This window comes from Dermacentor albipictus, chromosome 1, assembly GCF_038994185.2.
Source record: "Dermacentor albipictus isolate Rhodes 1998 colony chromosome 1, USDA_Dalb.pri_finalv2, whole genome shotgun sequence".
Taxonomy (NCBI): Eukaryota; Metazoa; Arthropoda; class Arachnida; order Ixodida; family Ixodidae; genus Dermacentor; species Dermacentor albipictus.
In genome coordinates, this window is record NC_091821.1 from 32,336,219 (window position 1) to 32,362,987 (window position 26,769).

At 47.6% G+C, this 26,769-nt stretch overlaps 1 protein-coding gene and 1 non-coding gene across 5 annotated transcripts in view; both read right to left on the minus strand.

The window, feature by feature from the left end:
- Positions 1 to 260: 260 nt before the first annotated feature.
- The window catches only part of LOC139060780 (uncharacterized), a 47,729-nt gene continuing 21,220 nt past the window's right edge, over positions 261 to 26,769 (minus strand). The window contains exons 4-5 of one of the 4 annotated variants that reach the window (XM_070539894.1): positions 21,890 to 22,104; positions 261 to 1,988 (exon numbers count right to left, since the gene is read on the minus strand). In XM_070539894.1, the coding sequence (XP_070395995.1) occupies positions 1,403 to 1,988; positions 21,890 to 22,104 (801 nt within the window). In that variant the 3' untranslated portion in view covers positions 261 to 1,402. Of the gene's footprint in view, positions 2,056 to 21,889; positions 22,105 to 26,769 lie in introns of all 4 variants that reach the window. The other 3 variants (XM_070539906.1, XM_070539895.1, XM_070539917.1) reach the window with 3 other exon arrangements.
- TRNAH-GUG (transfer RNA histidin (anticodon GUG)) lies at positions 13,070 to 13,141 on the minus strand. The gene has a single exon. It is a non-coding gene; the product is annotated as a tRNA-His (tRNA).

Consider the following 26,769-nt stretch of genomic DNA (forward strand, 5'->3'; position numbering starts at 1 on the left):
TGCCAAGATTCAAACAGAGGACACCTAGCACAACGGCTCGTTTTTTACTTAGCTTAGCGTTTACTCCACTTTATGCCGCCACTGCAGCTACGAGTCTTGCACTTCGTGTAATATTCGAACATGTTGCTATCGCATTCGTTGATTCGCCCTTATGGCGAAACTGCGATAACTTTTTTTTGCCTGGAACCATTTATGGGTTGCGCAAAACACCGATATGCGAAATTATTGTGTAATTTCGCCTTTCAACAGCATTTACTCTATAGCAGTGCTGAAAATTTATTTCCGATTATAAAGTGTAGTAATCCACGTATTTCTTGAAGATACCCCATAGTGGGTGTGAGCCATATGTTCACTGGACAAGAACTACTACTACAACTGCGAAGATACTGTTTTCTTCAGCTGTGGATACCACCTCGACGAATGCGCGCGCATTCGGAATGGCTGACAGTCATTTCCACTGACGACCAAACACCGTGTTCTTTCCAGTCCGTGAGACGACAGACAGATCGTTCCCTGAAAGGAAGATGTTCAGAGCATCGCCTTACCTCCATTTAAGCAGGAAGTTACTATAGCGCTAGTGCGCTTGTTCGCAGTTGCTTCCGGTTGCCGGGGGGCGGGCGCCTCTGGCTGTGTGGGGAACACAAGTTTACGTGGCCACGTTCACTGATTGCATCTTTCGACTTTCTCGCGACAGGGGAGCCAATGGAGCACCAGTCGTGGTTTAACTTCCTGGATTTCCTTGGCTTTCTCAGCGCAAGGAAGGCTTTTAGGGTATCACTTGTCACAGCACTTTATCACTTCTATATCACAAAAAATGATCTGCTATGTACAGTGCTATCTGTCCACATCACCTTCGTAGTTATTTACACGCTTCTCACTGTCATGGGCATCCTATTCACAAGTCTTATCGCATTCCTGTTCTCTGACGCCATGGGTGACGTATCCAGACTTTGAATGTTCTGGGCTTGCAATTCAACAAATTCAAACCCGAAGTATTTCGTTCACCCTTAGAAACAAAGACGGAACAATGTGTGAAACGCACGTGAAACAGTTACATATACATCTCAATACAGTTCCAAGCATCAACAATAACTGTACAAAAATCGATAAAATTGCATTGTCGTGTGTTGAAAGCGTCGAAAGAAAGCTATATTTATACTTTGTTATATGGGCCCTGAAACAACTAACAGAGGACAAAGAACAACACTCTACCGTGACGTGCTGTCCATGCGTGCGCTTGTGTGAGATGGCCACGAAACGTATGGAAATAAATAATGGCACCAATGTTCGTGCGCGATATTAAAAAGAAAAGTAATAGAGCCAGCAGTTTGCGTCATCTCGCCCCGAGCCTGCACAAACCAGCGCGTGTCCCTCCTGCCCTGCCGGTGTCGCGCTCTTCTGGTCAGAAAGCGTACTCGGCCTTGCGGTGGCGCATGCGGATGTGGCACAATAGCAAGAACACGCCGCACGTCATGGCCGCGTAGTGGGTGCCGACAAGCACCAGAAGCACGGTGTAGTGCGGCGGCCCGCCACCAACCATCATGTACGCGAGAGCCAAGCACACTGTGTTCTCAAAGAACGTGGCGCACAGGAAGACCACAGCGGACATGGTGCTGGCTAGCCCTTCGCGGTTCAGGGCGCGGTAGTCGAGCACAAACACAAGCGTGATGAGGCCCAGCGCCAGGTCGCCAAAGAACTTGGCTGCACTGTAGCGCGTGCGACACACCAGTGACCAGAGCAGGACCACGGGCACATGAGCCAGCGCCAAGGCGAGCACGGCCGGCCCGAAGTAAATAGCCAGCAGCGAGCTGCCGGCCACGATGCGCGCCACCGTGATGAGCAGCCAGGCGGCGAACTTGAGCAGGTAGCCGGTGCCGGTGTCTTCGTCGCACTCCTGCAGCGCGGTAGTGGTGGTCGTGGTGGTCTCGTAGGTGGCGGACCCATCCATGGTCTCTTCGTCGCCGCCTCGGCCGCGCACCACGTACTTGCTGTAGAAGGTGGCCACACAAGCGATCAGTAGCGCGCAGGATAGCACGGATACCATCTGCAGAACGGCTGTCAGTAGAAGAGAAGACAGAGGATAAACACCAGCGTCTCGGCATACGCAGAAAACGACTTCTAGAAGTTTGCCTTCGCCAACTTAGAATGAAACAGTTGAGCTTCCTGTGATACTATCTCTTGGGGAATTGGCACTAGGATACTGCAATAGGAACGCATGTGATGCCACATTTAATTTTGTAAGAGAAAGAGAGGCTATCATGCTTACTTTATCGTTTTATTTTCCTCAGCATGAAAACAACATTAGCTCCAAATTTTAAAATAACATAGCCTGAAAATCCGTATTAACGATTAGTATTAATTTAAGATCTCATTTTTAATTTACAAAATTCCATGTAAATTATTTCCTCCTTTTGCCCGCTGCCGCCCTATTCATGATCGACCCCCGTAGGAGGTTGAGCAACACCAATAGGCACCAAACCAAACCGAAGCTGACGTGACTACATCCTCGTACAGCACTGCACCGGGCAAAAAAGAAAAAAATGATACTGAGCAAGATATGTACGAAGGGAGTGAGAGGCATGACTAAAGGGCCTCAGCAGCACATCTTATGAAAGGTGTCGAATGTGTATGGTATTTAAAAGGCACCTCATCACAAATATTTTTGAAGCTTTCTAACGTCCCTGCTATTAATGAAGTTATCGGCAATAAAATGTTACCGCTGCGTGCCATTCCTCGCTGCATTCCCCTACTTTGCGTCGTTCCTCTTGCATTCAAAGCTGCATGCCGTGCCCACGCGGAACAATGCCCACCACTCCCTATCCATAATTACAGCGGCTGCAACATTATTGCTTCGAGGTTTTCTATCGGAATGACCCCAAAATGCGCGACTTGATGCCCATCTCGGAGGCTACGGTATCGGCGCTGTGATATTGTTCTGCGCCGATACGGTTCTGCACTGCCAGATGGTGCCATTATCGAATTGATGACGACATAGCGAAAGACGAAAGAAAGGAGAACGGCAGGGACGACCACGAGAACGAAAAATCTAGTTTGGTGAAGAAACGTAGAAAGATAAGTAAATATTGAGAGAGACACCGCGGGTCAGCTCAGTATTTCACTATCTTCGGGATCGGCCCACGTATGGAGAGTGCTTTTACTGCTTCACCTCCGCCGCGGATCGGCCCGATATTGCACTATCATCGGAATCGGCCCACGCATGGAGAGTGCTTAACTGCTGCTTCACCTCCGCCGCGGGTCGGCTCGGTATTGCACTATCTTCGAGATCGGCCCACGCATGGAGAGTGCTTAACTGCTCCTTCACCTCCGCCGCGGGTCGGCCCGGTATTGTGCTATCATCGGGATCGGCCCACGTATGGGGAGTGCTTAACTGCTGCTTCACCTCCGCCGCGGGTCGGCCCGGTATTGTGCTATCATCGGGATCGGCCCACGTATGGGGAGTGCTTAACTGCTGCTTCACCTCCGCCGCGGGTCGGCCCGGTATTGTGCTATCATCGGGATCGGCCCACGTATGGGGAGTGCTTAACTGCTGCTTCACCTCCGCCGCGGGTCGGCCCGGTATTGTGCTATCATCGGGATCGGCCCACGTATGGGGAGTGCTTAACTGCTGCTTCACCTCCGCCGCGGGTCGGCCCGGTATTGTGCTATCATCGGGATCGGCCCACGCATGGAGAGTGCTTAACTGCTGCTTCACCTCCGCCGCGGGTCGGCTCGGTATTGCACTATCTTCGAGATCGGCCCACGCATGGAGAGTGCTTAACTGCTCCTTCACCTCCGCCGCGGGTCGGCCCGGTATTGTGCTATCATCGGGATCGGCCCACGTATGGGGAGTGCTTAACTGCTGCTTCACCTCCGCCGCGGGTCGGCCCGGTATTGTGCTATCATCGGGATCGGCCCACGTATGGGGAGTGCTTAACTGCTGCTTCACCTCCGCCGCGGGTCGGCCCGGTATTGTGCTATCATCGGGATCGGCCCACGTATGGGGAGTGCTTAACTGCTGCTTCACCTCCGCCGCGGGTCGGCCCGGTATTGTGCTATCATCGGGATCGGCCCACGTATGGGGAGTGCTTAACTGCTGCTTCACCTCCGCCGCGGGTCGGCCCGGTATTGTGCTATCATCGGGATCGGCCCACGCATGGAGAGTGCTTAACTGCTGCTTCACCTCCGCCGCGGGTCGGCCCGGTATTGTGCTATCATCGGGATCGGCCCACGTATGGGGAGTGCTTAACGCCTGCTTCACCAAGATACGGCGCGTGTGACCACGGGCGGCCGTGCAACGTACGCACTTGTTGGCGGAGCCGAAGCCGCGCCCCCTCCCTTCCTCCCTATCGCGTGCGAGATTGAGCCGCCATCGTCAGTTCCCCTTGCGACCGGTTGCGAAATAGGCAGTTGCTTGTTCCTGCCGGAGCACAACGCACAGTACACGGCCTTTGGAGCGACCGCAGGCGGCGCCTTTGCTCTCCACTTCCTTCGCGAGCGCCAGATTGAGCCGCGATCGCCGGTTTCCCTCGCGTACTTTTCACTCCCACATACAACACGCGACTTGCGGCGATGGTGCTGTCGCCCCTGCACTTTATACGAAACAACACGGCGACAGCAAAATGCGGCTGGAGTGCCAATATAATGGTCATCACAACAAAATATGTACAGTAGACGTGATTAAATTAAGCAGGGTAGGTGACTCACTGCCGTGTTTCGAAGGGAATGCCAATAAACATCAACATCATCATCAAATGTGGTGGAGGAGGGAGGGGAAGCTGCTACAATCAACAGATGGAGGGTGCGCGTGACTGCGCCAAACTCGGGTTTCTCCGCCGCTGCTATAGCAACAGCGCACAGCTGTGCTTGGCCACGATCCCGCACCTCCAACATTCGTTGTGTCGTCTGTTTGACGCATGCCCTGACGCCAATATAACAGGAATAGTTAATGCGGTTCGCGGATAGATGTTAACAGACGAAACATCATTTAATTTTTATTAATTTACTTGTATTATGCCTTACAGACTCTATAACGGGAATTTATTAAAGGAGATCATATAGAATTGTGCTAGACACACGAACAAAAAACAAATAAAATAAAAGAAATACGAAGACTATGCAAAAAGAAAGAAAGAAAGCTTGAAAATGTGGTTAGGGCGCCATATATACAACAGCAGCAACGGCAGTCTGTGCGGTCTCGAGCTGTTTCAGAATACATTGAAAATGAGGGCATAGGGAAAGGGTGCCTTTTATTACTGTTTTTATCTGAGCGTCGTTCAAGTGGACAAATACTTCGCTTGCTTCTTCTCTTGCAACATTTTTCGTGTCGCCCGGTTCTCTCCGTACCTTGTGGCGGTTCCATGAAGGCGGAAACTTCCTGGATCTTTCTGGATGCAGAAACTGCTCCGGCAAAAGTGAATTTTAACATGCGCTAGAAGAGTATGTTGTGGAGCCGTTTGCGTCTCTTCAGCAAAATCGTCATTGCAAGGGATATTGAAAGTATTCTCCTCGCTGAACGGATCCCTGTAGCCTCCAGGCTGCAAATCGTGGGAATAATTTTCTTGAATGCAAGGCTGAGAATTACAAATACGGCACGTGCCTGACTAAGGGAACGCATCTACAGAGTGTGCAGTTGTATTTCAGCCTTTCCTCATCGGCCTCTTGTGGTTGCTCGTGGCATTCAGCATCAGTGAGTTGCGCCGCATTCCCTAGAAAATCGTAAAAACGGCTCCCTTTCGAAGTCGATCAAAAGACTTTCTATTCGCCTAATAGGACATTTCCTTGTGCTCGCTGGATTGCTCATATAAAATAATGTGTTACTCGAAATGCCGCGCACACAATTTGACTTTTGCTTTAAGCAGTCGTTTACTTCCTGGAATTTTCTGTCGCTACTGCTGCAGCTGCTGCTCAGATGGTGCTGCGAAGAGAGAAAACGCCACCCGGTCTTTGCCATACCAGAACTTATTATAAGCGGGGCACAAAACACTAGATCAGTTGCTGTTTTGTTGTTCCCCCTAGTCACGCGCGATTATCAACACACCTCGTTCCTTAGGGAATAATTAAACACACTGGTCTCATAGTAAACAACACGCCGAACACGAAAAGTACGTGGCACATAACCATCACTTCCGCGCAGACGTTCGGACGTAAAAAACCGTGTACTTCTGCTTGTGCCTCTTTGCACAACTTTATTTCTTGTCTGCTTTCTATAAAGACATATATACACATGCTTTGCATACGTGCAGGAACAGCAGGGGGCGTGTGTTCATTTACGTTTTTTTTATTTGTGCGCACATAATTTTGTGTTTGATAGCGGTCAAATTGAGACGGCCGAGGATCCGTATTTCTAACAGACAAGCTCGACACCCGCCGCCCCTCCAGCTCCGCGCTGCTGCCACCGCCGCCGTTTTCCGCCACTATAGCGCATGTGCACATGAAAGCATCCTGTGGAAGTTTCCACCCTCCTCAGCAGGTAGCGCTACACATGGAGAGGTACTGTAGAGGTATCTGTACAGGAAGAACATCGATTACCAGTGGAGGAAAAGAACTAGGAAGCTTACCAGCAAGTATGCGGCCTGTAGGGTGAGCAACGCAGCAACAAAGAACGTCAAGCGGAAAATCAGAGAGGCTGAAATAATCTCGTGGGTGGCGGCAATGGAAAAGAAACCTGTCATCACGAAACTACTCAAGAAGAGAAAACGAAATCTCAAAAGAAACAATATATGATAACTCAAAGGGAAGCTCATTACTTTTAGAAGCGAGATCAGGATTCTTTAGAACACGCACCTATAAATCGAGATATAACAAATAAGAAGAAGAATATGCTTGCTGCGGGAAAGCTAGAGAAACGATGGATCATGTTTTATTAGAATGTGAAGATATCTGCCCAGCGGTCGATTTAGGCACCACTGACCTCCTTGAAGCCGTTGGGTTCAGCAAGAGCAGTAGGAAAGCAAATACGCCCGCAAGAATACGCCCGTAAGAGGCGATCGGAAGATGGGTGGAAGAAAATTAGGGAAACGACAAAAAACAGAGACGTATAAAAACAAAGTTCCCAATAGGGGGTCACAAAATTTGATTATGGGAATTCATCGTGGTTTTATTTTAACCTAGGTAGGACATTAGGCAGTATTATAGCAAGAGCTTGGTGGCACAACCCGCCGCCCCATCCCAAAGGGGACGCTCATAACATCCATCCATCCACTTGGGAACTTGGGGTGCCTTGATGCGCGTGCCCCCCTTCGGCGCGCGCATCGAGGCAGAGTAATCGGTCGGTCTCGGAAGGAGTGGAGAAGGCATATGTACGATCGCTAGCTTGCGGAGCGGATGGAGAGAGCAAAGAAGTGAACTAGGCGCTCGGCGTCCGCGTTTCACGATTTGTCTCGAGCACAGTGTATAGTATGTTCCTACACCGTGGTCCCGAGCGAATGCATTGCGCGGCGGCGGAGTCGTCGCTCCTATCTTAGTCCGTGCACTGGGCTCGGTGGCCACGTGGAGTTCTGCTGCTGAGCACAAGGTGGCGGGTCTTATTCTAAGTCGCACTGCGATGGGAGTGCAATGAAAAAAAAAACTGTGGCGCATGTATAGGTAATCAAAACGTTGGCCACCTGGCGCAACCTGTAGGTGTTGGCCTAGCTAGTTTGCCATGGCTTGCAAATGGCACCAGAGAGCCCGAAGAAGCAAATGAAACAGCAAGACGATTGCAAGGTGCGCTAACAACTGGAAGTTTGCTTGTTCATTGACGCAGAATATATAATGACTTATCAGTTATAAAGTGAAGATTTGAACCTAAAGCCGTGCTACCAGCACTACCGTAAGGTAGCGCCGGAAGAGAGCTGATAATTTAGTCAATGACACAATGCGGCTGCTGTTTTCAGAAATACCGTGCCTTTACGTCATTTAAATTACACCGACATTACTGTTGCACAGCTAGCTCATTAATTTGCCCAGCTGTTACGCGGAAGCATTCTTTCTCCTCTCTACAGCGGCGTCCCAGCGCCTTCACATATCGTCAAATCTCATCCGGTTGAAAAAAAGTAGGCTCTCTGGCATTGCACATCTATGCATCTAACCGCTTTTTTCCCGGCTTTCTCTCCTCAACGTTTCCACCGAATGATAAGCGCGAATTGTCTGCGTGACGCGATAACACTGAGCGCACCTTTATGCCCGTGCTTAACTACCTAATGCCGCTCCCACCAGCTGCTGCAGCACTTCCCGCACACAGATGACGAGGTGCGCGAGTGCGAAAATACGCTATTGGGATCTTAACTGCCAAATCACTTAATGCAAGCAATAAAGATGCGCATTCTTGGCAGCATGCAGAGTGATAACCAGTTCTTTTCAGGTCAACACAACCCTGACGATAAAAACAAGAGCCTTTCGAACACTTACATGTCCTGACGTGGGCCGAGTGTAGGCATGACTTATAGTAACTTTACCGACTGAAAAAAGTCACAGTCGCAGCGCGCATATCTGTCTCGCACCATCTTCGCTTGCTTGGGCGGCACGCGGGCGCGAGCTTGCGCACGTCGGCAAGTGTACGTGTAGTCTGACCTTTGTAGCATCTGTTCAAAAAGGCGTCACCCCTATAGCGGTGGGTCTTCTAGCTGTCTCTTGCGTTTCTCTTCCGAGTGTTTGCGGCCTCCCAGCACGCAAACTATATGACCCGCTTATCATTCCTGGCTCTTTCTTATTGTTTTCCAGTTTTCTGAGGCAGGACTTTAGTTCTTGAACGCCAATATGACACTTAAAGTCAGGGAAAAAAAATGCACCGACCTTTGCAACGCCTCATCTTGCGTTAGAAAGCGAAGTCGCATATCACAAGCCATTACTATATGAACGTGCTGGTTGTTAAGAGGCGATAGCGGTGTCACTTTATATGCTTGCGACTAGCTAATGTCGCTCACACTGTTATTATAGTGAGATAAGGGATGTCCTTGCGCAGCTTAGAGGTTGTTTGGCTATCTCGTTGTCAATTAGGGGTCCCACTTAAGAGGACGGCCACCATTGGGCTATAGGGTAACGCCGCCAGTGCCGAAAGAAGCCCAAGTGGCATTGCCCGGCAGAGCTGCGTGTTCTGTTTAGACATTCATTTTTGCTGTTGCTGTTTTAACCTGCATAAAATGAGCAAAGTGGCAGAAGCAGGCCTGTCCGGACTAATGCACCATTTCTTGCTGCAATCAATGCGCTGTTGCAAGTTAGCAGTTGCCGCTACCAAAAATATGGGCAACTTTAACTTACATGGCACATTAAGAAATGAGTGGCCGTCTGTTGAAAACGCCATCTAGTATAGCGGTCTTAAACTAACATCGAACATCACCGATGGCACATCCCCACAGTCTGGCTGCACTGACATTTAAAAAAAATTAAAGAATTGAATTATGGGGTTTCGCGAGCCAAAACCATGATCTGATTATGAAGAACGCCGTAGTGGGGGACTCCTGATTATTTCGACCACCTGGGTTTGCTTAACGTTCAACCAATGCAAGGTAGGCGGGCGTTTTTGCAATTCGATCCCTATCGAAATGCGACCGCCGCGGTGGGAACTTAATATTTTGTTGTAAGCGCAAGCTGAACGACAGGGACAACAGAGAGACACATTTGACACACACACAGCGCTACATGTGTGTCAAATGTGCCTTTCTGCTGTCCCTGTCGTTCAGCTTGCGCTACAACAAATTGAAGATGCCGTACCAACAAGCCCCTATAGCTACCCTCAGCGGGATTTGACCGGCCGACCTCGTGCTTAGCAGTGCAAAAAGGAGAGAAGTGTATGTCCATACACTCAGGATGGGTGCACAGCCGTGTACAAGGTCTCAGCGGGCAGCGTGTTTCGTACCCTTGGTATACAACGGATACGGATGGCAGATAAGGAACGAACGTGATCTGAATTATCTTGTTAAAGGAGACAAGCAAGCGAGTCCCATCAAGATCATTGCGCTAATACTTTCGCACCTGCAGATGAACTTATTTTGGAGAGGTGAAACTTTATAAATTACTAGTGCAAAAACCGAGACGTAAACATTCACTTTTTCTCCCTCTGTTTGATTGCAAAACGTTCAACGAACCGAGTGAACTTCAATTGGTGCCCGAACGATAATACCACCTCTTCTAGTCAGTTGCGGGTGTTCTATCGGAGGCAACGTATATGGGGTGTACTCGAGTAAAGGGGATCAGTAATGATAAGTTTCCTCATCGCGCATTCTGAAACGCTTCGATAAGAATGTTGTAACACGGGGACAAATGCGACAACGTAAGGATAAACAGACTTTAGTCAGACATACCGCAAAGATACTACAGAAGATCCCGCCATTAATTTCTGCGTTCGTCCTGTCTACATCTACCTCGATGTCTCGTCCCTAGTGCAGTTTAAGTTCAAAAAAAAAAAAATGTACGAACTAGCCTCCCAACCACACTCTCCTCGAGTTCATTTCTCCGTCTCGTTCTACAGTTCGTTACTCTAATGTAGCCTATACGAAAGTCAGTCGAACTATACTATACTATCTCGAATGAACACAAATGAGCACACCCGCATAAGTCAACACCCAGTGCCGCCGGAATAGGGAGAGCCAGGTGCAGGTGCTGTTGAGGATCGAACCGAAGCCGCATCTACCAGTGCCAAGTGCAGTCGGACGCACTGACCACTGATCCATGGCCCAAGTTTTTTTTTTCGCAATATTTATTACAGATAGCAATTATGATGTGTGTGTAGGTAAGGTACCCTATGCAGGACTGCTGCCTTCTGGTTGCCATGTCCCAGAAGAGGAAATCGAAGCAATGGATTTGACACACACACACATACACACTATGCAGATACCGTTCGCCTTTGCCGAAAACTGCGAGGCAAAGATGAGCAATTGATTTCACTGAAAGCTAGAAGGATATTAGTCCAGTTGATAGTCGTTTTGGCGGTCGTGTGTATCTTCCAGGTGCATAATAATCCGACTGAAATGTGCATCCGACAGAAATGTACAGTCGGCGTCACCCGTGTGTAGAGCGCGAGAACGGCGCCTGCCGGGGCGCTCAGGTACGCTCAGGTAGTGTTCCTGTATATGCTCCCTGCGGGAGCATATTGGCGGCGAGGAGTTACGGAGTCGCCATCTATCGGAAGCGCCTCGCTGGCGTAGTATGAGGGATCACGCGGCGCGCTCCTCATAGGTTTTGCTGTCAGCGCTCACTGAAAACACCACGCGCGAGCTCTCCGGGCCATTTCTGTAAGTACTTTCGAAACGAGAGAATTTTCTTACTGTCTAAATAATAATCTTGGGCAAACTGAAAGCACACAATCGTTTACAGACGCTATCTCTTTACCGAATACGTAGAGTGAACGCCACTGCGTGCGGTCGCCGCGATGGAGTCTCCCGAACCGGCTTCTTGCGTGCAAGGTAGGGCAAACGCTGAGAGCAAACTATGTGAAATATGTTCTTATAGTGTTTGTATAACTTAATGGAGCGTATTAGAACGAAGCCTCAATGCAGCGATCGCGCAGATTCGCAGCGACCGACTGCGCGTCTGCATGCTTGTCCGCGCACTGTTTCGCTTTCGCCGCGCGCGCGTTTTCGCACCGTGCCATGAGCTTTAGGCCGCAGAATATGAGCATTTGACAGTAAACAAGCAACCATTGTTGCGTGGGCATTATCAGAGCTGTTCAAAAATAATTTCATTGTAAAGACTTCGACGCCTACGGGGAATACCGTCGCGACGATTCAATCTTTTTTTTTTCTTCTAAATTCTTTGACCTTTCAGTATTATTTCTCGAGTTGCGTCGCACTGTATGTTTATCGGTGTTCTCAGCATGCAATTTCCCGCTGCTCCTTTTTTGTAATCCAGTGCATTAATTCAAAACACAAACATGACCATATGCCATGCTTTTTTTTTAATGTGCTTCTTACCGCTGCCTTTCCACTCCACTGAACTTGACAGTATCTATAGCATCGACAAGTTTATAGACCAAACCGTCATGACATTAGTCGGGCAGCGGACTCGGGCGAGCGTCTCAGTGCGCGTTTTCAGAACATCGCAGACCGGGCGCCGTAGCAGAAATCTTCCTCGCGTCTGTGCTTGCTGCATACCCGAGTTGTAGCCGATGACTGTTTGCCGGTTTTATGTTTCGCGAGCCAAGCTTCACGCAGCTTCTTGTCATGCGGTTACGTGTGAATAAGGCTGACACCGGTCTTCGTTACGTGCGTCCGGCCCTGCGGCACCGAGCAGTAACCTACCATGTTGCGCGCCTTCAAAGGCAGCCACTACCTATTGTAGTGCTTTCAAGCGTTGTAAAGTAGACACTCGAAGCGGGAAAATCTCGTTACTAAATGAGGACCGCAGCGTACGAGGGAATTTAAAGTCGTTTTCAGCTCGCTTCGGCGCGCCCGAAGCAGCCGACGCGGCCGCTATGTCCACGTGATCCCTCCTAGCACGTCACGCCGACGGTGGCGCCAGCTTTTCCAGTGGTGGAGCTCGAGGCCAATACAGGAACACTACGCTCAGGAGCCAACCAGCGACGTCTAACAGTAGCTGCTGGGCCCAAATGTGCCCAGCAGCTGCCGTTAGATGTCGCTGGCTGTCTTTTCAAGCACACTTGAAGACATAACACCTCGCACACAGCAAATTTTCCAATTATTTATTGAGGCAATTACCTGTGTGGCTTTACTTACGTATTAAATAGGGATGAACTGCTCATTGATATCTCAAAAACCGGTTGTTGTCACTGAATGCAGCATTTCCAGGCCCAGAAAACCCTGATATTAGCTTCTGTATTGGTCTACTCTCTTCCAGCGGGAGATTCGTATCTAAATAAGAGCTTTAATACAGACTTCCTGAATACTTGATCGTGAGAAAGAACTAATGAATGGGAGAATACGCACGAAAGGTGCCCTATTATAGATAAAAAAGAAGAGAAAAGAAAGTTAACGAACTTAAAGAAACCAGCGATAAGGGTCGACTTTACAAGCGACCCAGCGAAACCAACAAGCCCATATTCGCTCATGATAATCGGAAATCGGCGCTCTTGTCCGAAGAGTAAAAAAATAAAATAAAATAAAAATAAAAAATAAAAAAGACAGAAAAAAAAAGCTGCCGTGACCAGGATTCGAACCTGGGTTATTGCGGCCACAACGCAAGGTACTAACCACTATACGATCACGGCCATCCCGCAGGACGGGAATTACTGTTCTGCTGGATGACCAAAACTTCTGGATAAGTGTTTTTCTCTTTCTTTCTGTTCGCTTTTTTTTACTTTTGCAATTGCTACACAGCTAGCAACGACATTTGAATAGGTAGCTCTGGGATATTGTGTACGGATGCCTTACGCTCCATAAACGCGATGCAAGTCGTAAACTGTGCAGGATAACTCGGTTCTCGAATATTTTTCAAAAGATGTCACAGTTTCGCCATAGGGGCGAAGCGATTAATACGATCGCAACATGTTAGAATATTACAGGAAGTGTAAGACTCGTAGCTGTAGTGGCAGTATGAATTGAAGTAAACACAAGCTGACTTGTAAACACGAGCTGTTATGTTAGCAGTCCTCCGTTTGAATCCTGCAATCGGACAATTTTAGGGAGATAGCAATTATATACACATTCCAGGAACATTTTCATTTATGGTTACTAATTAAAGCCAGCGTCATTCTTAGCGACTTTACCATCACGTTTCCACATCGGGTATTGCTCGAACCTTTTTCCTGGGTCGATCCCGGAGGTAGTGCACAGCGGCGCCAATAAAATTACATTATTTTAAGGTTTGAGCTCTGTTATTCTTTCGCACTTCTAAATTTTTGAAGTCGGAGAAGATTTAGGATAAAAGGCATGCGCTGTCGGTATTTTGTTTCGTGCCATTTGTTTGTGGGCTGCCACTTTCAAAATTCTGAGGAATAATATTGTCAGGAATGCAAGACCTGGTATAAGCAACTTTAGTGATAGAACGGTGTGGCAATAGGACCCGCATATACAGCAGGTCATGTAGTATGACATAGCATATAGCATACATATACCTAAATATATGCGGAACCTCATCGCGACGCCGACGGCAAGAATTCAGTTGGAGTGTCCATATAATTGCTATCGCCATAAAATTTAAGCAGTTCGACGCAACTGCATAATGTGAAACATGCTTGTTTTGATAGCGAGTGGTTGTTATGAATAATATAAGCGCCCTGCAGCGAATGGTTACTGCTTTTGCGACATATCTATGAACTCACTCGATACACATGCCCAGCGACACTGGCTATGTGCGTCGGCAGATATCCGCAGTCGAATGGAGCGGATTGTGCGTTTCTAGAGCGTTCTGGGAGCAACTAGAGCAGAGCATTCAGTACATTAGCGCTTTTTTTTTTTGCATTTCGCTCCCATCTAAATGCGGCCGCTCTGGTCAGCAGTCGAACCGGCGACTTCGTGCTTAGCAGCGCAACGCTATAGCCACTCTAAGCCAACGCGGACAGTGGCGATTTTTTGCGCATTTATGTCCGTTTCTTCAAGTTATCCGCATGGACAGGCCAAATTGTCCTGTACGCTCGATGCAATTAAAGAAAGAAAGAACACTTCGTATATAGCGGTAGACATTGCACCAATATAACAAGGAACACTCAATCTGTTTTCTAGCAATCATTCCTGCTAATGTGCAAGTCCTCTCTCACTTCTATGTGGCGTAGATATCGTGTTGAAAAATCCCACTCATGAAGCTTTTTTTCAGAGCAGGAACAAGCGTAATCAGCCGCTCTAAGCTGAAATGTGGCGTCCCCATTTCACACAATGATGCACGTAGGACGGCACATTCTATAAGAGCGAGTGTTTGCGCACTTATCTGGCACGCACGCTACTGCGCGTGCTAATAAATAATTCAGCGTCAACGAAGGACAGATGTCGGTAGCAATATTGAATGTTGTGTCGATCGGCGACACTCACGTGACTCAAAGAAAACACCTGTGTACCCTGACATTCATGCAAGGCATTACTTATGTAAATGTCGTTGTTCATGTTTAGGCCTAGGTTGCACAAGGGTCTCATATGAGTACTTCAGCGAGCAGGTGACTGCGCCGCGCTCGGCACAGCTTCTGTCTGCTTTCAGTCCGTGCCTCTGAACCTCCTCGCCACGCCAAAGAAACGAGGTGGGAGGGCGGCGAGACGCGGGGTCCTCGCCTTGTTTACTGAAGGTAAACAGGAAGTGCAGCATAGCCCTCGCCGCACGGAGCGCTAGAAACCGTAAACGAGATGAATGAAGTTAAACGATAGTGCTCCCTCTTGGTGCAGGCCAATGGATTACAGCTACCTCAATGTTACGCCGAATAGCCCGTATTTCTGACCACGTATTGTACTATGAAAAAAGAAACCAGAAAAGATCAGAATTAAGGGCATGCCATGCATGGACGTTTTATACATTTTTCTACCGGTACGTGCCCTACATCGCAGCGTAACTCGAACCGCCGTGGTGGCTATATCGCTTTACTGCTGATCACGAGGTCGATTTCCGAATGCGGCATCCGCATTCCAATAAGCACTCATAAAATAGACTCGTGTACAGTGCCTTAATACAGTGTACAGTAATACAGTGTACAGTGTACAGTGCCTTAAATAGACTCGTACAGTGCCACGGGCACACGTTAATTAACCCCAGATAGTCTTTCATGGCCCGTGTGTGATTTTCATATGTTCAAGTACGTGATTTATCTTAACTCTAGCTACCTATTAGCTCACGGTTTCCGAGCGCAGCATGTGAGCCCTGCACATGGTGACGCATGTCATCCAGGAGGCAAAATTTAGAGTAGGGAGTAGAATAAAGAAACGGCCCAGGGAAGAACGCGCAGGCGGCAACAAACAAGAGGCTCATTTTAAGCACACAACCTGTTCTCACGACGCAACTTCTTGAGCCATTCGAAATGCGGTCCTCAGGCGGTCATTGACTGCGTAGTGCAACAGAGAGGCACTTTGTGTGGCTCACCTGCGGCGGTCAGATAATCGCATCCGCACCGCAACATACGAGCCGGTCGTGTCTGGTTCTGTCTTGCCTGCGCCAGCTAAGCCCCCAAGACGATAGCGCCGAGCTCAAGGGAGCAATTGTCCGATGCATTCATTTTATACAGGACTGATACAAAGTGCTTTAGGTAAGCGCCGTCCTTTCTTTAATTTTGGTAGTGGAATCGTACATTTCTAATGCACGAGTACGAATTGAATGTTACAAGGAGGCGTAATGTTTCCGAACTACTTGTACATGCGTTAGACGCACTTACGTGTGGGTATGATCTTCGCATGTTGAGCGAAGCTAACACGCTAATAATTAGTCGCAAGAATGGCTCGAATTCCAGATGCATTTGCGACGTAAATTTTTCTATGAATTTTGTTATATTTAATGACCGCAAATTACTGCTATCTTATTTTAGAAAGGGAGGGGGTGGTGGCGAAATATAGCGTCCCGTAGCTGTACAGTGGGTTAGTTAGTGGATGGCTGCAGATCAGTTTTGTTGTTGTCTCAAAACATGGCACGTACCCGATTAGTTTTGGCCGCGTACATCTCGCGAGCGTTTTTGCATATCGCCTTCGTCGAAATGCGGCCGCCGCGGCCGGGATTCGAATCCTCGATCTCGTGCTCAGCTGTTGAACGCCAGAGCCACGGTGGTTATTGTAAACTTCAGGTAAGGGCTGAGACGGCCAATTATGCAGGTAGGTAATCATACAGCATCGAGCATGTATGACGCTGGCGCCTGAAGAAACCAATTTCTCGGTATGATGAGAAAAAAGAAAATGTACATTTTACAGATTTTAGGTTTTCCTTTGAAAACAGATGTGGTTTAGACTAGCGTGTTGAAATCAGGAAAAAATGAACGTCCGTAAAGTCGCCCTGGCAACAGCTTTAGCGTCCTGCAATGGCAAATCACAACATTTGAAGTAACTTTGCCCTATATCACGATAATGGCCTATATCCAAAGTGGACTATCGTCAAACCATTGACGGCTTGCGAAGGCGCGTTCGCGTTTTCGGCACACAATACGGGTGGATAACTACGCCCCTTGCCTGTCTCAAGTGGAAAAGGTGCTAACACAGTATGGGGGGTGCACACAGAAAGAAATTGCAGTTAATTTATTGTGGTTAAAAATACCGAATACAAAATAAATGTCAGGTGCACGGGTATTTGATACATTGTTGAACAACCTGGTACAGTCGAACGTCTCTAAAACAAAATGGCCTGCATAAATAGGGATTGGTTATGCCCCGACCGAATTTCTATCTTTCATGTGCACTGTCAACGCCTCTGCGACGAAGACCATTTCTATCTTTCATGTGGACTGTCAACGCCTCAACGACGAAGATCATTTCTATATTTCATGCGCACTGTCAACGCTACGACGAAGACCATTTCTATGTTTCATGTGCACTGTCAACGCCTTTACGACGAAGACCATTTCCATCTTTCATATGCACTGTCAACGCCTCTACGACGAATACGACGACAATGAATTTGCCTGTACAACGAATAAATTTAGGCGCCCCGACGGCTTATTGATCCTTTACAACGAAGGCCACATAGCGGTGCCATGAGGCCTTCCGCAGACGACATTGAGCTGCGCTGTGCGCTAACGGCAGCGGTAGCGATGCACTTGACGAGCGTGCCGATGTCAGCGAATGTTACAGACCTGTTTTAATGTGTCAGGAATCGCTCAACTCGTACGTTGCTTGTTGTAAAACAGCATAGGCGCTGCGGCTGACAGCGATGGACGGGTCGCAGTCGATGACGACGTGATGATGCTATCGTAACCGACGACGTCTTCAAAGCCTTCCAGATTGGAACGTCTAGAATTTCTTCCAGACGTTCTTAATGTCTTCTAGAATGTCAACGAAGGCAATAAGAGCCTGCGAACAAACGAATAATTTGCCGGCAAGGAAGGGAATAGCTACATTCGACGATGTGCAGCTTTACCTGGCGTTATACTCCCGCGTTTTGCCGCGGTAGATGCCGTGAACCTCGGTGCAATAAGATCGGCTCCAGTCGCACATTCCGCCAAACGAAGTGCGCGCACGCACGCACGCACGCACGCACGCACAGGATACTTATTTCACTAAGCCTATATTGAATTTATGTTAAATAAAGGTTTTCTCTTCTTAAACGTGTTTAGTCTGCTCCATTGTGAGCGGTATGCATGGCTCGCGATCTTTACAATGCAGTGACTCGTTTAAAGAAGGATTTTAGAGGTCCGCAGCACTTCGTATAAAGGCGTTTGACTGCACATGGGAAACTAGTAGTCTTATAGCACACGAATCACGATATTGAATGCCTAATAATTTATTAAAATCATGATTTCCTCGGCTTTCACCGAAGGGATACTTAATTTTTCAGCGTGCTCTGAACTGATTGGACAATCGGCCTTTTACCGAAGCAGAAGTCCTGGGTGCTCGTCATCACAGCTCATCAGCCCAGAAAGATCTGCCCTGGAAGTCATAGGAGCTCTTCTACAGCACATGAAGGTAATAGACTTGAATGCTCGGCTGTGTAGACACGCCTTGCCTGACGCACGTGATTGATAAGGACACTTGCCTTTGTCTTTCACTTTCACCTTCCCATCTCACACATGTACAGTAGGAATCTGGACGAAGTATAGTTAACCTTCGTGCCATTCCTTCCATCTCCCTCTTCTGTCCGATTCACTGCGAGAGGGCGCGTGTAAGTTAGCTTGGCTTTTTGACGTTTATTATGTGCCTTTTCTTAAGATAGCTGAGCATGACAGCGCTTTGGGAACACCACTGACATATTTGGCGCCGAGCTAGCATGCGACTATGACTAAGGCGCCCGCAAGGTAGACGAAGCCGCAGATATTTAGTGTGAAACTGTTAGTGCGACTATATATGTGCAGTGCAACATTTCGAATGACTACGGCGTTCTGCTTTGGAGCACGCGGTCGCGGGTTCGATTTTCGGCATCGACAGCCTAATTCCGATCAGGGCGGGATGAAAAAAAGAGAAGTAAGGTGTTAAAGTTAGGTTAGGTTAGGTTAAGTTAAAATTAGGTTAACTTTAAAGAAGGCCAGTTAAAGAAAGCTACTACAGCACCCATCATAGTCCAGTGTGCCATCTTTGGGACTTTAAAATCTACCATATTAAAGCCTTCTGACAGGATGCTTTCGTGGCGTGCTTCACTCAAAAGTGCCCCACGAAAAAGCGCACTACGAAAAAGCGTCCTTACTGAGTGCTGTACATATAGTTGGATCGTGGTAAAACTTTGCACGATTATGTAGGACATTGTGCATGTTTGTAAGGCCAAAATGTAAAGATCTGCGTTTTGTGTGCCGGAAGAAGCTGCCAAAATATCGCTATTAGCGTATAACAACCACTGAGGTATTAGGTATTTATGGAAGAAAACAATGAAAACTAAAAAAGAGATCCCAATTTAACTTAGAAGAGATAGAGGGGATACCTTCTAGAATATATAAGAAAGAGTTACAAAGATGAAGGGCAATTTGAGGATCGAGTCACAAGTAGTTATAAAATTCGCAGTAGTTGGAGCGCGCAGCCGAGGTCACAGAGAGAAAGAGACAATAACTGCACAAAAAATAAAATCGGATCCTAAAGAAACTATGCAAAAGTATGGAGGTTGCACCAAGGCATATATATATAGGTGGTGAAAAAAACTATGCAAAAGTATGGAGGATGCACCAAGGCATCTATATATAGGTGGTGAAACGTTCATATGCGGGGCAGTTATGCAACCAAGGACATCAGCAAAGTGCTCTGGGGGTCACCAAAACGCCTTGCAATGAATTTTAAAAAAAGGTTGCTGTAAGCAGAGAAATAAAGATTTCAAACTTAAACTTTGCACAATTGTAGTCAAATTCTCCGCCAAGTCTATGCGGGCATAATTCTAAACTGGAAATATGTCATGAAGTCATCTATATAAGTATGTAATTATCAGAACGGGATGCGCTCAGAGTCGCCAGAGGATTGATCACGTGAGCAGGGTGCGTCGTGCGAATGGAACAGTGTCCAGTGTGCGCGGCGTGTCATAGTTGCATGTGTCTCTTTGGCGGGAAAGTGTGAGAGCTTCTCTGACTTTTAATCGACGAGTCTGCAAAGTCGAACTCGTCTGTTAGGTTTTCTACTGTCGGGGGGGGGGGGGGGGAGGCAATTCAATTAACTCTGTGTGAGGTGCCGGTGATAAAGATGTTCTTACAGTGAGGAGGAAAACTAGTTCTCTCAGCCTAACTTGCCAAAACGCATATATGGTCTCATCTCGGGAAGCACTGTGATCGGGATCGGGTTCATTGGCATCAATCCACAGTTTTGGGTAGCTAAAAAGGAAAACGTGCAGCAGAAGAACTGCAGAAGAGCAAAGAGAAGCGCTTGTCTGCATGTCGTTTTGTTGTCCGTGTCGCCATTCCCACTACACACTGCGGTTTTTTCTTGTCTAGCACCCCTTGTTAAATCGTACCGTACTCATGATGACTCTAAACACACCACCCTGATCTCTTCTGTCATCCATCGTACCAATTCCTACAAAGCCTGGTATGTAATACATACAAGAAAATTGAAGTTTCAGTGCCGCATGAAAGCATCCCGTGAATCGAATTAAGGAAAATAACTGATTTCCGGATTTCTAGAACAAAAGCTTAAATCGCCCTATGCGAGCGATCAGACACAGGCAAAGATAACCAATGTCAGAAATGTGGAGAGCAAAAGTATTAGAATCAGTAGTTACACGTACGGTGTAACAAGTTGTAGATTTGAACTAATACTCTCCATTTTCCATTGTTTAAATAGGGGAATAGCAAAGTTATGAAGCAGGGAGAGCTAGCTTACATTATGTGGAGTTTGACCTTATATGTAACGATCTTATAGCCTTTGCAAATTATGATATTATAGCTGCTAAACAAGTTCTTGCTTAATTCAACGAAACGGGGCATTGATTTTTGGTTATGCGTTCGAATTGTTCGTCGTATGTGAGGATTTGCTGTTACAAGTTCGCTGTGTGACTATCTGAAACAAGCAAACAAACGAACATAAAAAAATGCAAGCAAGCAAGCAAGCAAGCAAGCCTTGTTATCTTATGGCACGCTCTTTTTTTCTAAAGTGAGTAAATTTCTTTCCTCTGAACGCAAATTCATATTCTCCAATTAAAAGTATTCCACTATGAAGTATTTTATATTTTCGTTCTTGTTGCACAGCGCATGACGTTCTGAAATGGCAAGATTGGTTATTCAACAGATTACCTGCATTTGTTTTACTGCAAGTTCTCTGAACAATAAAACAACTTGGTTGACACGGCATCGAACGTTACTTCGTTCTCTCTGGAAGTTCCAGACACGCCGGTTGAACCGCCCAAGCTCACCTATATCTTACGCGGCTAGCGCCCATTCTACAAACAAAATTAGTACTGCACTTCTCCTGACGCATATCTCGTGTACACTTCTGTTCGAATTTAGTTGCGCATGTGACCAAATCAACAGTGACCATTATTGCTCATTCGGTGTCTAAATGCAGGAATAAGGGCACGTAAAACATTTTTACTCCTTAAATATCCGGCATTTACAGCGCCATGTTGATGTCAGACCGGTGTGAGCCTGCCTTGCAGTGTGCGGTCCCCAAGACACACCCCGGGGACAAAATGTCGGGGACCATTGCAGACATCGAGAACGTAATGGAAGACCCGGCTGTATAATATAGGTACGGCCCACCGACAACGGGTGTATGATGTTCTGAACCCCTGATGCCTTATTTCATGGCTGGACTTTTCAAGCACACTTACGCGCTTAAGCTTATACCAAACGCGCTTAGTTATTACGCGCTCAGGACACAAGATAATGCGAAATCCTGTCTGTTATCGTTTCTATCTTTCGAGGCACACGTGGCTCGCAGGCTTCTGTTCCCGAGCGCACGCTGGCAACCGACGGCGGCGTGCGATGCCGCGCGCTCACCGGTGTAGTCGGGCAAGTCGCCTCGCAGCAGCCGGGCCGCGCCACCGGCGAAGAGCAGCAGGTGCAGCTGCAGCACCGCCTGCGGGAAGGCATGCAGCACGGCCACCCAGATCAGGTCGCTGAAGGCCGCGTCTTCCTGGCGGCCGATGAACAGTCGCAGGTCCGACCGGTCGCCCGTCGCCATCATCACCTTGTCGAACAGCACGGACGACAGCCTGCGCGTGCACACAACGGGGCAGTTTCTGGCTGCGTGTGTAAGCTCCGGTCGTACAACGGAGCGCGTGGATACAGCAAGCCACATGGAACGCGTTTCCGACGAATTTTCGGCACGGCGTCGGTGCATCCCATTTTACGCTGAAAACTCTACACAGCGCGTATAGGTGGTCACCCAAACTCCCCAGGCACTCATTCCATTACCGACTATTTCCGCTGCACCCATTATCTCATATCACTGACTTATCAAAAGCTAAATAGGTATTCTGCCTCGACAGCCTTAGGGAATGTTTTCAATTTCTCGTGAACCTGATGCGTCACTACAGCGACGACTCCTTTGTACGCTGGCTTATTCAATGAACGCGTGTCGAAATACATTTCGGCCAAAATGATCGACCGAAATTAGGGCCCCTGATAGCGACCGATGTTTTGAAACTTGTTCTTGAACACCGAAGCCTTTAAGGCTCGAAATTCAACACAGTAAAACGAACTTTGCTGTTTCTGTGCATTTGAGCACGTGCACAAAGCGTTCCGATCGTCTAAGGAAAAGCAGGGACATTGAAGTATGCCCAAAGGTAAGACCTCCAAGATTACATTAAGGCGTACCAGACTTAACAAAAACGGAATGCTGTCATACCGCTACCTGTCCTGCTTTGCCACTATGAGCAAGCAGAGTCGCACCTACATTTTTTAAAATCTCCTTTTACTGTTACGTCCTATCGGTTTCCAATACGTAGAGTGGCTGCCGATCCCAGGATGAAATGTGGATACTACCTATATTTACGTCGCTCGCTAATACAGTCAAAGAGCCTATACCATAGCGTGCGCACTTTAATTTGTAACTGCAGGGAACACCTTTCGGCCCGGATGTCAGCGCAGACATCATTCCCTGGTAAAATGAAAACTCTAATGCCGGGCGAAGTCACGCGCCAAAAATGCGCCAGAAATACGTTCTGTGCGTTCTGTTATGGGCTTTCACAAAACAACAAAGGGTTATTTTGTGAAACAACAGTGGATGGTTGCGGATTAGTTTTCACTACCTCGGGTTCATAAATATGCATCCAGGACTCGGCACACGAGCGTACTTGAATTCCGCCCCATCGAAATACGGTCGCGAATCCAACCCGTGACCTTTTGTTCAGCAGCAGAACGTCATGCACGCTGTACATTCCAACAACCTCGTGGGGTATAATAGGTGCTTGGTTTGTCCCATAGCTAACACCTTCATCTTTAATTAAGAGGGGTAAAGTTGAATTGTTGCTGGGAGACACTTGAATTATTTTTTGAGGACTTTTTGCGGCAATTAAGTATGATAGTTGCGACAGGCGACACGAAAACTGCATTAGATAAACTTTCACAGCTATCACTGTCAAACTCTCGTGTCGGGAATTTCGGTGTACACCTGATGGTCACAAATAAATAAAAGTTTTCAACTACGGCTGCATTCATCGCCGGTGTAGCTAGAGCTCGCTGTCATGCAAAATACTTATATATATATATATATTGGAAAAAGGATGTGTAGTCACTTAGCAACAGAGGTGGGTGATGCGACAAAGAAGCGTTCGTGTGAGTCGACGTTGGTGAACCGATGTGATAAGCAGGAGTGGGATAATGCAATGATTCTGTTCCAATTCTTTTCTTTCCCGCACTTCGTCACGGTTCACGAGGTTCTCCGCCTACGTTAACCAAGATACGCTGGTCGTGAGGGATGGATAACAAGGAAAATAATCGAGCGAAAGGAATAGCTACATTATTCCAGCTTAGGTGTCCTCAAATCTGTTGCGGTGGCTCAGTGGTTGCGGTGCATCGTCCGCTGCTGAGCAGGAGGTCACAGCGGTCGCATGTAAAAAACGCTAGTGTACCGTACTTTTGGCGTAGAGTCAAAGAAACACAGGCGGCCAGAATAATTCAGGAGCCTTTCACTACGCCGCTCCTCATGGCCCAGTGTGCAGCTTCCTTGCGCTATCCTGGGAAAGGGAAAGCAAAAGGACCGTCTGCACATGATGTCAAGGTCAAAGTAGTGTGTTGGTAAACAGAGGGTACTTAGCAGCCCAACTGTTTGCCAACTTTCCGAGCACATCCAAATCAATTATTCATTCTAGAACACTCGGCATCGACCCACCTACCAGGATCCTACATCTCCCGGACACTGCTAAGACAGACGTACGCACGGCTATATGCACCAGTGGGTCGAACTGTGTTCAGGTTCATGGCGTCGCAACTCACCATATTGTAGGGCACACTGCAATTAGGTTGGATGGATGGATGTTATGAGCGTCCCCTTTGGAATGGGGCGGTGGGTTGCGCCACCAAGCTCTTGCTATTATACTGCCTAATGTGCTACCTAGGTTAAACAATAAAAAAATGGAAAAAAAAACTATGAACTACCACACCCAAATTTTCTGATTCCCTATTGCGAACTGTGCTTTTGTACGTCTCAGTCTTTTGTCGTTTCCCTACTTTTCTTCCACCAATCCTACAATCGCCTCTAACTAATGCCTATTGCGGACATGTTTGCTTTACCACTACTCCCGCTGAACCCAAGGGCTTCAAGGAGGCCAGTGGTGCCTAAATCGACCGTTGGGTAGACGTCTTCACATTCTAATAAAACATGCTCCATTGTTTCCCTAGCTTTACCGTAGCAAGCACATGCTTCTTCTTCCTTCTTACATCTCGCTTTATTCGCAGCTTTCACGGCCTATAGGGGGCGCCACCTTAAATCCAATATGGCTGTCCGAGAGATTAACAACTAGAGCAGTCGGTGCAGTGCTGCGGTCGTCTTGCTCAGTGACATGTTTCGCGTCGTCATGTTGAAATATATCTTCAATTTACACGTGCGCTGTCAGCCTGCGTAATGGCTCACATTGGGCGAACAGAACGCAGGATCCGAAGCCTGCTTGAAGGCGAGGAAGTCCTAAACGCTGGTCAGCTTGTGTGCTGCGGCATAAAAGTGCGCACGTCGACGTCCGTGGCTGTTGAAGGTCTTTGCATACAAACTTTGCGGCTTCGAAGCAAACCACACGAGCTGTGGTTTCAGTTTTACCGCGACGGTGTTATTAAGAGAAGTGATCCGTGGTTTCTATTTGCTATTCTGTTAATCTGACCTCCTTGAAAGGGTACCATGAGCTTTTACGCGGTGTGGTACTCTCTGCAAGTTGTTACTTAGACCGCTTGAATAAGCCGCCGTGTCGAGAAAAAAAACCTTCCTGGTGTTGCACGACCGAAGTCCTTTACATCGACGGCGTGAAAAGCCGCCCTAAACCATCGTTTTGTGTGCGAAGATTTCTTGTCTAGTTATCCCTGCCTGTGTTCACAAAGCTGGATGTTGAACTCGAGAAGTAAACAAAAAACCATATCTGACCACTTTTGCGATCTAATACGATAACCGTACACCCTTGTAATTTAGATATTGCGCTTTATGCATGCTGTGCAAGCTACAGTCTTGCGGTGGTTTTACAGCCTGCGTGAGTCCTACCGTGTCTTGCCTATAGACATATCAAGCGATACATAGCCGATATTTACCGGTCCGGGGCAATGCTCGCTTCATTCTTCCAGTTATCTTGACAAAATAATATACACGCACATCAGCTGAGGGTTCGCTACGCGAACACTGCACAGTAGTTCAATGTTTGTTGGACTAGGATTTGTTACCATACGAGTGCAGTCATGCGCGCCTGTGCAGACGTTGCAGCCGCGCGTCGAAGTGGCAGACGAGGTACGAATTCCAGGTCCCTCTAAGCCTGCGTCACTTTGCTTCGATGCACAAATGAGAAACTCATCTCTCGGTTCGAAAATGGTGGAGTGTCAAGGCGGCGTTGCTGAGCATGAATGCATGAACAAGGACAAGAAATTTTGAAGCAGGTACAAGGCTTCATGGAGAATGTTTGCGCTCCAGCGTAGCCGCAAAGGCACGAGTGGCAATAACGCAAGCATCAATCATCCTACAACACATTTGAGTTAAGATCGCGCATTATTTATTTCCCTGTACGTAATATAGTGCTATGTCTGCGTCTTTATGGAGGTGTATCTATTCGTGATTTTAAGTGCTCGGAATCGTCACTCATCTGTCGTACTCCAAAAAACGTCCTCTGACACGAAGTGCGCACTGCAAAACCTTCATCGCTTCTGTGACAGCTTTGCCGATCCGCAGCTTAATAATCAATTTCTCCCTCATGGACGCAGCCGGTGGGAATGAGTGAAGGCTCACATCACCTACCGCATAACTACCGCTCGGCACCCATTGCGGCACGCAGCAAATAGGGTTACTTCTATGTTTGCTCATTGCATGTTAAGTGTCCTTCATGATCCCACGGGAGCTCTGAACGCGTTAAAACATAAACCAAAAGTGAAGGAAAAGCGTAGACAACACCAATACGCTACGCGAACGGGCGGCAGCCAGCGGCGAGTATAATCTTTCAACTGTTTCCGGCCACCGCCGCACGACGGCGCCACCGTACGTGAAAGTTGCGAATAGGTGCGTGTTCTAAGGCATCCCGATCTCGCTTCGAAAAGTAATGAGCTTCCCTTTGAGTTATCATAAGTGGTTTCTTTCCTGATTGCGTTTTTTCCTCTTAAGTAGTTACTCATGACAGGTTTCTTTTCCATTGCCGCCCCCCATGATATTATTTCAGCCTCTCTGACTTTCCGCTTGACCTTCTTTGTTGCTG